The sequence below is a fragment of the Mytilus galloprovincialis genome, chromosome 7 (genome assembly GCF_965363235.1).
Source record: "Mytilus galloprovincialis chromosome 7, xbMytGall1.hap1.1, whole genome shotgun sequence".
Classification (NCBI taxonomy): Eukaryota; Metazoa; Mollusca; class Bivalvia; order Mytilida; family Mytilidae; genus Mytilus; species Mytilus galloprovincialis.
The window spans coordinates 29490320-29503372 of record NC_134844.1 but is presented as its reverse complement, the minus strand read 5'-3'; the positions used below and the strand labels follow the sequence as shown (position 1 = coordinate 29503372).

Here is a 13053-nt window from a genome sequence, read left to right as displayed (position 1 = left end):
TGATGCATATGTATATATTGTTCATATGCAGGAGTCACCAAGGGCAGGTGCGCAAATGACACTGTAGTCAATAGACCGAAATATGAAAACTTAAAACACTTTACCGACATAGAAAAATCTGCTTCATTTTCTCGAAATGACTACTGATGGTAGGTTGAATACCAAAATTTATGACAAATGCCACGATTTTAACTTTCCTATAGTCAACTTTCCATTTCTGTGTAGCAACATCCCAGCGGCAGCAGCATATGGAGTATATGTGTCTCAATTGATACGTTACTCTAGAGCTAGCTCAAAGTACATTGATTTTGTTGAACGAGGAATACTGCTTTCTCAAAAGTTGCCAAGACAGGGCTATGAATCAATCAAATTAAGGTCATCACTCAAGAAATTTTACGGTCGCCATCATGAGCTGATTGGCCATTATGACAAAAGTGTGTCAGAAATCATATCTGATATTCTTCCTCAGTCATAACAACCTTCCATAATCCATCATTACCGAACTGAACAAAGAAATAACACGACGGGTACCGTATACGGTGCAGGAAATACTTACCCTTCCAGAGCCCCTGATTTCACTCCCGGTTTTTAGTGGAGGTCCTGTTGTTTCTTAATTATTATTTATAACTGTTGATGTAAATGTCCTTAATTTGGAAAGCAGAGTAAAAAATGATTTATCAAAGTTTACTTCTATTTGAATACATTCGGTGACCAAGAAGCATATAACAGAAATCGTTCATAACCTGTTTCGTCGGGAGTTTCATAGTAACACTCATTTACTATGGACAGTATTTGCTAGAATGTCGAAAGTATTTAAAGTCATCAGACCCTTGGAGTTAGCAGCTGGTGTTTATAAATAAAACACAGAAAAAATGAAAAGGGGAAGATTATAAGATTAAAATGGAAAACCATGAGTTGATTAAAGACTGAACAATTGGTATATAAAAGAAATCCGAATAAACAACTAGTCTAGAAAACCCTACAATGCAAACTCCTCCTAAAAGAGAACATAAGAAATAAAATGCTTCGCGTTTTCATAAATTATATGGGTTGCTTTCGTTTTAAATATTGTAGTAGTAATATGTTCGACAAGTCAAATTTACTATGGAAGGGTACAGTTTAATAATATCACTGTGTCTAAACCACACCGGCAAAATTTGCTCGGACTCGATGGTATCTAACATCCGGCACAATGACGGAACACCAATAGACAAAAGAAAGGTAGGTTTCTCCTTATTTTTTTATTTTTTTTATGATATCGAAGAATATATATACATATACAACTATTTTCTATTGTGAGATGCAATATTTTCAACAACCGTTCTATATTAACGGAGAAATAAGTCAAAATGCATGTCAAAATGACGAATTGAGTGAACCTCGCCTCGAATTTGTTTAATTTCTCGTTAAATTGTTCACATTGTACGGAAAGAAAGGTACGGGAAGATAGATATTGACACGGAGATTGCAAATTTAGTTATTATGAGCATCTCAATAATTGTATTTCTGTGTATGGAACGAAAGAAAAGGGTCATGTCAAATTAAAATAAACCGGTTTCGTCAATGTTGTTACTACACAATCACCCGGTTTCGTCTATGTATATCACCCGGTTTTTTTTTTGGTTTTTTTTAACAAACAATTTATGAAAAGAAACTTTGGCACGGATCTGAACATTGTCTTTCGAGAATTTAAATATATATTTATTGTAAAGTAAACTTGGCGTGTTAAAATCTATTTTAAACGGGCACTTTTGGACATACATTTAGTTAATTATGATAATATGAAAGGCGTATCCCGGCCTTATTTCACTTAACTTCAAACTAATTTTAAATGGAATATAAATACTGAATAGCAATCACTAGTATCTAATTATTTTGTAACATTATCAATTTTCTTTGTTTATAATAGTAGAATGTAAAGATGAAAAATAAAAGGATGTGTTTTGATTGTGCCATAATTTTAATTTACTATACTATATTATATACACTTAGTTTACAATATTTACTATCAATTACTAATACATTTATGCATTCAATCATTGACGAACAGTCCCAAACCGACTATAGTCTATACTGTTCTGCACAAATTAATCATGCATGCAGTCCTGCAAGATTTTCTGGTACTATATATACTGTGTTACTTGCGCACTAAAGCGAGTTTTCACACTTAAGCATCCATAACATAGCAGTGAGATTTGTAACTTTCTCCCCGTTTCTGGTAGGCACATTTATTTTCATAGGCATGTTTAACACATTATTTTTACAGTTCAAATTCAATTGAAACTTCAAGATAACTTTCGAAAACAATGTCTGACAGTTTTGTATTTTCAATGTGAATAAAAGTTGGTTTGCAAAACATGACCGTCATTTATATCTAGGTCTTATTAAGAAGAAGTGACGGTAACCACTTATCCCATAAACATTGACAATGAGACAACTTTCTTTTAGACACAAAAATTATGCTGAATTAATCAAGTTTAGGTCAGCGTATGCCTTAAACAATGAGAAAAACACACAAACTACATGAAAGCAAGCTATAACAGGGCCCTAAATTATAAATGTAAAACAATTCAAACAAGAAAACTACCTGCCTATTTTATGTTCAAAACGCATATGGTATAAAGCAACCAAAGACAACCATGGAATTACAAGCGTGTGATTCGGGAATGGACTGAGTCAAAGTGTTGTCGCTGATACAAACAGTACAACAAAAGTACAAATAATAAAAAATGATGAAAAAACCTTAACTCGTCCGATGACAGAGCATGTATAGTAAATGCGCGATGTGTGCCAAAACTTGTATCATAGTTAAAATTATCCCTTAACGATTGTAGAAAAGATTACATACATAGAATGATTAGATTACTTATAAAGGTGTCCATGCTTTTGTGCGAGAAAATCACATATCAATTGTGTGTTTCGATTTTTAAGACCGTAAACTTTAATTTCAAGTTTAAACATGTTCAACACATTTTCCCATAACTCCATATGCGGATCCAGGGGGGCCCTGGTGGCCCGGGCCCCCCTTTCGTGGGAAGAATTTGGTTGATTATATATGGAATCATTGAAGCATGACTGGAGCGGGCCCCGTCTTAGGTCAGTCAGCGGGCCCCCCTTAGGAAAAGTTCTGGATCCGCCACTGAACTCATATAGAAAACGCATATTTAGAGAGCTTTAATCTCAATATGCTGTTAAAAAATTTTGGAATGCAAAGTAAATTAAAATATTTGTGTCCTATAAGAGTAGGAATTCAAGTGTTTGCTTATTATTTATTTGAATCTGAGACTCATATAAATAATAAGCCGTTGTCCGGTGAACGAACTTGTTTTCCAACGACCCACAAAACTCCTTTTGAACGCTGAAGTTAAATAATCAATTAATCCGGAGCACCTGAGATCACCCCTAGTTTTTGGTGGGGTTCGTGTTGTTTATTCTTTATTTTCTATGTTGTGTCGTGTGTACTATTGTTTTTCTGCTTGTCTTTTTTATTTTTAGCCATGGCGTTGTCAGTTTGTTTTAGATTTATGAGTTTGACTGTCCCTTTGGTATCTTTCGTCCCTCTTTTATAATGTAATGCGATTATGATTTTTTTTTTATTTGACCAAACCGGGTTATGCATTTTGCAATCTATGACGAAACCGGGTTGTATACATTGACGAAACCGGCCAGTTCCATTTTGACATGACCCATTTCTTTCGTTCCATACACAGAGATACAATTATGGAGATGCTCATAATAACTAAATTTGCAATCTCCGTGTCAATATCTATCTTCCCGTACCTTTCTTTCCGTACAATGTGAACAATTTAACGAGAAATTAAACAATTTCGAGGCAAGGTTCACTCAATTCGTCATTTTGACATGCATTTTGACTTATTTCTCCATTAATATAGAACTGTTGTAGAAAATATTGCATCTCACAATAGAAAATAGTTGTATATGTATATATATTCTTCGATATCATAAAAAAAAATAAAAAAATAAGGAGAAACCTACCTTTCTTTTGTCTATTGGTGTTCCGTCATTGTGCCGGATGTTAGATACCATCGAGTCCGAGCAAATTTTGCCGGTGTGGTTTAGACACAGTGAATATGCTTATGCGGTTTTTTTTTTCCTTCTCATACAGGTGTTTAGTTTATGACAGTTGTCAAATTCGAACTTCGATCATCGATTATATATTAAACAGAGATGATGGTCATAATTGAAACATGCGAAATCAATCTACTCCTAGTACAACTTATAATCACAGTTAGAGACCAGTATTTCGACAAACTAAAAGAATAGCAGGTTGGTTATTCAACTAGTCTTACTACTCATTCTTATGTTTATTTTTTATACATCAAATGCAAAATTATTATTTTGTTTAAATTTTTTGTGAACAGTACTTCAAATTGGTTAGATTTGAAGACTGTCATACTTATTATCGAAGGAAAAGTAGCCGAATCGATTCCTTTATATACAGAAAACTGAAAAAATATAGTTACCACGATAGGTTAGTCTATCGTATACTATATATGTAAATATTAAAAAGAAGCCGATGTGGTATGATTGCCAAGTCTGTTCGTTAAAATAGGATATATGTTCCCTGAAGGAACAGTTGCGTTATGTGTCAGATTTAATATAAAAAATGTGGTTCACACAAAATAAGTTATTTCTGCATATTTAAATATTTTCAACAGGTATTAATTCTTCATGTTGGAAATGTTGCTGTTTGACTTAAGAATTGAATGCTTCTTTTTGTAACTTCCTTGGGTTGTAAAAGCGTTGACCGAAGTATACATACATTTTGTATATGAAGCGCTTCCGCGCTTCATTCTAAAAATGTGCGCACGGTCAACTCTTTTACAACCCTATGAAGTTACAAAAAGAAGCATTCAATACTTATAATTACAGCTTTTAGCTAGGATCATGAAGCTTGACATGATTTTTATCAAGTTTTTATTTAATGTATATGTGCACTCTATTGTGGGACCTCGTGTCATCGTGAATGATAAATGCTCTAGTGATTTTGAAGAATCACGTTATTTTTTTCATAAATTTAACCAGAGACATATATACAATTATTTGAGACTTCTGACGAATCACTATAAGGATATTTTGACGAAGAACGTCAAAACATCAACCAATTTTACGATGTTGTAGCCGACAATGACCGTTTGACCCTCTTACATATATATATATACCAATACCAATACCAAATTGTTTATTATAGTGACATGTGTTTTATGACAATATATAATATTTCAATAAGCAGTTGTAATTACATGTATCAACACCCGGCCCTTTGGACCTATAAGTCACTTTAAACATTTATACATTAAAAAAAATAATAATCATTTAACAGCGGACAAATTTAGAATTCATGTTTGATTGTTCCTATACAAAAAGTTTTTTTCTTTTATTAAATGCATTGTTATAAAATTTAGCAGTTTTTCTAGGATATTTGCAGATAAGCAGTTTAAATTGTTCATCTTTAGAAATGTCTTCAAAAGAGTGTTCTATATCCAATATAAGTTGATTTCTTAGATCTCGGTAAAAGACAGTCCATCAGGATGTGGCGTTCATTTTCAACATCACGTGAGTCATGCAAATGAGGTCAGCTTCTGCTTCTCCGACGAACCGCCCAGGAAGTATGCCGCATCTCATGAAATTGTGCCAGTATAGAACGTTCAGAACGCGTGAGGTTCAGTCCAACATATGTTTCACATTTATATTCTGATTTGAATGTTTTATATGTCCGCAATTTCGGAAAGTTTGTAAAAGAGTTTTCCCATTCAGTCGAACACAACATGAAAAGTCTGTCTTTTACAAGAGAAATATCACAAGTTTGTTTTTGGTGGAAATAATTTTCCAAGTCAATGTGTGACAAAATAAGTTTCATATCTGATGACCAATTGTTCAAAACCGTTCAAGGTCCCAGTTGAAAACCTGTTTACATAAGCGTGAATCGTCCATTCGAATAAGCTTGTTCCATTGTCCATAGTCTAATTATATTGTACCAGTGTCTTTCTTTACATGGCAGCCATCCAACATCACCATTTGTAGCAACTTTCGGGGAGAATTTATGAACACCTAAGTAATATAATTAACGAATGGCTTTGATTTGTACCAAGTTAACAAATTCAGAGTCTTTACTGAAAACCCCAGACAGATGAGTTATAGTCTAAAATCGGTACGACACATGATGTAAACAGCTTTTCTAATGTCTTTATTCCAAAATTCTTAAGATTATGAATTTTTGAAATAATTCCACCGAGTACTCTCCCTCCAGCTTCCGACAGTCTCTCTGCATTCACTCAAGTTATGGTTCATGTGGACCCTATGGATAAAATGGCCGTATTTTCACCTCAAAAGTTACTCTGAGTACAGACAAACCTGCGCATCTGTAAATCAATTTAAGGCATAGCATGCCCTAGATAAATGAATTTTAAGTATGTTTTATGTTTTAGAAAAATAAAAACTTACCAGGATTTTGCCGTGCACTTTTTTTCATTCCTCCAGAAGGTGCCAAAATAAACTAAGTTGGGAAACAGGTTTGAGAACTTCCCCACAGGTAATAATTGAAGTGAGCTGTATTGTCTGATCGTTTTATACGAGATTGGTGGAAATGAATAGACCACTTTCGAGTTCATCCGTCACCGGAAAAAAACTCGTCAATTATACGCGCCTTTATGACGTCATTTACCAGATAGAGGGGGTCGCCTGTATCCCTGCACTATTTACGTTCATCAAGCGTCTTGGTGATCGTCATTGTGCAGGCCACAGACCACAATTAATTCCTCTATCAGTTCTTTATAACCTTTTGCATCATTAAAAAAATTGCACCATGCACTTTTGTCCAATTTTTTGTGTGTGTAATGTATAGTCCTAATCCAAATATATATCCAAAATTCAGAAAGATTGTAGCAATCACTTTTACAAATTTAGCCAATACACATCCATACCCCTATTGACAAGTCAAGAGATGTTCCGAAAACTGTAAATATTACCTTTTTGCACTTGGCCTAATCACTCATTCCAAATCAAAATAAGTTAAAATACAACATCCAAAAATTTATTTCACCTCTCTTCTTTCATTTCCACCAAAAAAAATTGAAGAAATGAGTGAGGAAGGGAAAGAAAAAAATTTAAAGAAAAATACACTCTAATTAAAAGGAACTATATTCGTGGACAACGAAAAGCGGGGTCATTAATTGTGGTCTTGGGCCTATTAGGGGCCTAAAACTTGACCAATTCTAATAAAACTTGGCATGATTCAAGCTTAGTATATTATAAAGCAGTTTACAAAGTTTCAAAGCCATATGATACCAAATAAAAAAAATGTGGCATTTTTTATATCTGAACTTTGGGTGCTGAATTGTGGCGTTGAATTAGAACAATTTCAACTATCAAATTTGAGCTTCTAAAAACCAAAAGATACCAAAACTAACACTTTTTAATGTCTTTATGTATAAGTTAACATCTATTTAAAGCAACAGAAAGCATACTTCATGTATCAGACTTATGAAAAATGGCCAGAAGTTAATTTTATATGAGCCTGTGCCAAAAAATAGAGGTTTTCAAATAAAGTGAGGCCTTATATAAAATGTAATATTTTTCACTTACCACAATTTTCTGAAATTTTTAAGGTATCAAAAAAACTTTAACATGTTATAAATGTACTTTTAATGGAAATATAAGTTTCAAATAGCATAACACATAAGGATAAAATGGTCTTTAGCATTGTCATGCTTAAAAAAACAGGTTGTCAATTTAGGCCGTTCCCCACATTTGCATATTAAAAAGCATATAAATGATATGGGAGATGGAGATATGCTTCTTTTTGCTTAAATCTGTGCTTATATATGATAAAACATGGAGCCTGGATGTAACAAGACTGTCACTTTCAACTATATATGTAGACAGTATGGTCTGATGCAAAGTTTATTAACTTTACTGTTTAAAACCTGAATGAAATTTCAGCCTCAAAAGGCCAATATTTTAACCACTAGCTATCCAAAAGAAGAAAGTAAAGGTAATCTGTGAAACAGAAATGGTTAAGCAACCAGTAATAAGTGTTTGTTATATAGATTCAGTGCAATCTGTTTAGGAATACAACTTTTAAGTGCATAGAACTTCACATTTCACCTGCTGCATATACTGACCGTTAGACTTAGACTATTAAAACAGCCCATTTTGCACTCTTTTTATGTTTTTATCTACTTTTTTTTGTGTTCAGAGTTCACAAATAAGTTAAACAAGTGAAATAAATACCACAAACACAAATAGATATCAGAAAAAACCTGTCAGAGACAAATTAAGCATGCTGTTTTTGAAAAAATATTGAAAAAAGTGAAAAAGCTACATTTTGGGCATTTAACCTGAAAAGTGACTTTTTCAAAAAAATTTTATCAAATGAAAGTGAAAATCATTTCTTCTCATGTAGTTTGACAAATTAATACCAATAAATCATTCAGAGAAGATGCCAAAGTAAAAATTCAAAATTTGCTGAAATGCACCTCTTAGGCCACAGACCACAATTAATTCCTCTATCAGTTCTTTATAACCTTTTGCATCATTAAAAAAATTGCACCATGCACTTTTGTCCAATTTTTTGTGTGTGTAATGTATAGTCCTAATCCAAATATATATCCAAAATTCAGAAAGATTGTAGCAATCACTTTTACAAATTTAGCCAATACACATCCATACCCCTATTGACAAGTCAAGAGATGTTCCGAAAACTGTAAATATTACCTTTTTGCACTTGGCCTAATCACTCATTCCAAATCAAAATAAGTTAAAATACAACATCCAAAAATTTATTTCACCTCTCTTCTTTCATTTCCACCAAAAAAAATTGAAGAAATGAGTGAGGAAGGGAAAGAAAAAAATTTAAAGAAAAATACACTCTAATTAAAAGGAACTATATTCGTGGACAACGAAAAGCGGGGTCATTAATTGTGGTCTTGGGCCTGCAGGATAAACTAGAAATAATGGTTAAATTGTTCTGTAGGTACTTAATGACAATTCCCTAATGACATCAATGCTGATCGTCAATTTTGAGAATTCAATTTGTCGTATAATTCGTACAATATAGAATTATAGTTTTCCAACCACTCGCTCAACATTGGAATGGAAGTGACGACGCCCCTAAACGCACAAATGACGTTCACTAAAACCAGAGTTTTTGACGGAAATGCATCGAACTCGAAAGTTGTCTATTATATTGGGACGCATTTGTCAGGACGGTCCATCCATAGAACTTTTCTTTTCTGTAACACCCATGCAGACGCACATATTTACTGTGAGGAAGACATATACTTTATTTCAGAGTTAATCCATACAATATATATATATTAGAATACTGTTCCAACAGAAATAGATATTGTGGAATTGTTTATAATACAAAATTGACTATACATAGTATGGAACATCCGTTTGGGAGAATAAAGATTTAGTCCGAGTTGTCTTTGGGCCGAGTTGTCTCATTCCCACTTCCATACTTTCGTAAATAGTGTAGTTTAGAGTTAAGAAAAAAACAATCAAATTTATATACATATATCTATATCGTGTATCTTTTTTCTTCAAAAGCCACGGTATGCAAATTTTATCGGTCCAAATATCTATAGAAGTTAACATTTTACTTTCGTTTTCACAGGTTTACAAGGGTTGTCGTAATTGACCATTGACAGTCTCACGAGGAAGCTAATATTTGGATATATATAGAGGTGGAGATATGGATGTGGACCCCTATATGCATCCACAAGATGACACGTTTTCTCAGTCAGTTTTTGAAGTTTCAGATATTGAAAAGCTCAAAAGATTTCTGTGTCTTGGGACTGAATTGGCGTATTACAAAGCGAATTCACAACACAGAAAATTTTCCAGGTCTGAAGTCCAAGCAATAGACAGGTAAACTCATTACAAAAAATATCTGTAGCATAGTGAAGTGTTGAAAGTGGGAACAGTATATCTAACATATATGTTCCTGGTTGAAATTACAATCTGATCGGTTTTAATTTATTCGACTTTTGTTTTTATTTATAAGTTATTTTAATCAGGTAAATAGATTAACTCCCTTTTCATAACTGTTGCAGTTATGTAGGACTCTAAAGTGGGTCTCATTGGGGTCTAAGCGTGACGTGGGATTGCTGATATTTTGTAAGCGTGACACGTTTCGGGATCAAGACCCCTCCTATCCCCCTAGTAAGGGGGATCCGGGATTGGTACCCCCCAATGAGACCCCCTCTAAAGTTCGATGGGGACGCTAAAGTACGATGGTCATGCTAAAGTGCGATGGTCTACGCTAAAGTATAATGTCTACATACTCTAAAGTCTGATGGTCCGCGAAAGTATAGACGTAAAATTGTAGTTAGATAATGACGTTAACAAGAGTTTATACAAACCAAAAAATAATGTAAATGCCGGAAGAAAGATTACTTGAATATATTTGATTAACGACTTTTAAACCGGAATGTCCATGACCTAACCGGGCTTTGTTGACTGAAATGAAAGTTTTCATTTTCGGGTGCTGGAAGAAGGGCTTGTGTCTTGCAGTTGACCAAATTTCTATATATATAGATACAAAATAGTATACGCATAGTTATCCTGTTTCCTGCTTCTATTGGAAACTAACAGATACATTTAAATATTGTTTACATTGCAGACTACCTAAGGGTCCCATTAAAGTACATGAAGTAATGTCGATTTTATTGAAAATTAACATCTGTGAAATAAGTTATTTGTAACTTACAGTGACGACTGTAAAGGGGGGGGGGGGGTGTTACATTAGTGATAGACTGTCATGACTGTGTGTTCGGCAAGCTAAACCAATTATCCAAATATTTAATACGACCAAATTGTGAAAAAAACAACATTTAACAGGACATACGGTACAGTTATTTGTGACACCTAAAATATTTTTTAGGCATTAGTACGTGGCTGTTCTTTTATATATACTAGCTTATAGCTTTTGCAAAAAGAATATTTTTCAAAATCCATGTACTTTGAAATTTTAATCCTGAAACCTATACTATTGGTCAATTGCATTTTAGCATCATATACCACCGTGCATTAGCAAACAAAATACCATCGCACTTTAGCGTGAGACACCATCATACTTTGGCGTAGACCATCACACTTTAGCATGACCATCGCACTTTAGAGTTCTACATCAGTCAGAGATATAACTCTATAGGGTTATTCCAGAAAATAACTTGCATGTGTTATTACAGATACTTTCATGAGTTGTCTACTCTTTATTCCTTAAATTTTCTAAATCTGTGATAACATATGCTTGTTATTTGTAAAATTATTTCATTTAAAGTGGGCTCTAGGGAGCTCTTGAGACTTTAACTAAATGCTACTAATTTTTTAATTAAATTAATACATTTTTGAGGCTATTAAGGGATAAAGTTAGCTGTGATAACAAGGCTCAGTTATTAAAAGAATGTAACTTATTATATAAGACACTCGGGAATTACTGAGAAACTTGCGCAGAACCTCATTACATGCTCTGGTCATTATTTCTTACAATAAATTAAACTACATTGTAATTAAGCATGATATATGTCTGAGCAAATGCTTTGAAGTGATATACAGAAGCTGTGATAACACCCTTTAGTTATTACAGGCACATTTTTTCTGTAATAACATGTAGGTGTACTATGCAAAATTGGCAAACTATGAACTGTTATTTCTTTAAATAGTTTTGTACAAATATAGAAAAAAGTAATATCAATAGAACTTTTATACTTTTTAACTAAACTAATAATGTATATTGTCCCTTTGAAACATGTAACATACATATGTTATCACTGTTCTTTGATTTTTTAGTCCACAATAACAAATGAATATTATTTTCCTGTAATAACCCTATAGAGTTATATCCCTGACTGTACATATAATGTTTTACATGCACATGTATAAAAATTGAGGTTTTTATCCAACGCAATCATAGTTTCTATTTAGACTTGTAAATAATATAAATATAGATATAGATTGATTGTTAATCTGATGTATAATGCCTATTCAAAACTATTATAACCATGATATAACAGGTGTAATGTTTCTATAACATACCTTCCCATTTTTCTTCATTTCATGATTTGATGCTGTTTTTGGGACTAGATTCTCTATTTTTGTACATGGGACCTGATGTCTAACATGTCTAAAAAATGATTTCCTGAAATAAATTATAGTATATATACATGTATATATACATAGTGGGGCGCTCATATTAGCCAGGTACACAATTTCGCTGTTTTGTGATTTTGAGGTGTAAAAACTTTAAAGGATGGTAGAAATATACTGGTAAGTTATTATATATCATTTTAAAAAATATGATTATTTTTTAAACTTAGACAAAATTTCGGCACTTACTGTAAAGGACCGAAAAACAAACAAAAGATTTTCAGTCAATTTCCTGAATGAAAAAATGAAGTTCAAAGAACTATTTCTTAGTAATTAAATTCTTTGACTGATTGCCCTAAATTTTAGTTCTTTAATTACACCCTAGAAAATGAGAAATGTTTGCTATTCATCTATTATCTATAAAGAAATTAATTTGATAAATATTGTTAAAGTTGCAGTTTTTATACGACCGCAAAAATTGAAAATTTTTTGGTTGTATATTGGTATCACGTTGGCGTCGTCGTCGGCGTCCGAATACTTTTAGTTTTCGCACTCTAACTTTAGTAAAAGTGAATAGAAATCTATGAAATTTTAACACAAGGTTTATGACCACAAAAGGAAGGTTGGGATTGATTTTGGGAGTTTTGGTCCCAACATTTTAGGAATTAGGGGCCAAAAAGAGCCCAAATAAGCATTTTCTTGGTTTTCGCACTATAACGTTTAAGTTTAAGTGAATAGAAATCTATGAAATTTTGACACAAGGTTTATGACCACAAAAGGAAGGTTGGGGTTGATTTTGGGAGTTTTGGTTCCAACAGTTTAGGAATCTAAGGGGCCAAAAAGGGCCCAAATAAGCATTATTCTTGGTTTTCGCACAATAACTTTAGTATACATTTGTAAGTAAATAGAAATCTATGAAATTTAAACACAAGGTTTATG

General features: G+C 33.0%; 1 protein-coding gene across 1 annotated transcript in view; it reads left to right on the top strand.

Annotated features, from left to right (window-relative positions):
- Window positions 1-4131: 4131 nt before the first annotated feature.
- LOC143082728 (RNA-binding protein RO60-like) overlaps window positions 4132-13053 on the top strand; it is a 33316-nt gene continuing 24394 nt past the window's right edge. Inside the window, exons 1-2 of the mRNA XM_076258558.1 lie at window positions 4132-4287; window positions 9641-9894. Coding sequence (XP_076114673.1) covers window positions 9719-9894 — 176 coding nt within the window. The 5' untranslated portion in view covers window positions 4132-4287; window positions 9641-9718. The remainder of the gene's footprint in view (window positions 4288-9640; window positions 9895-13053) is intronic.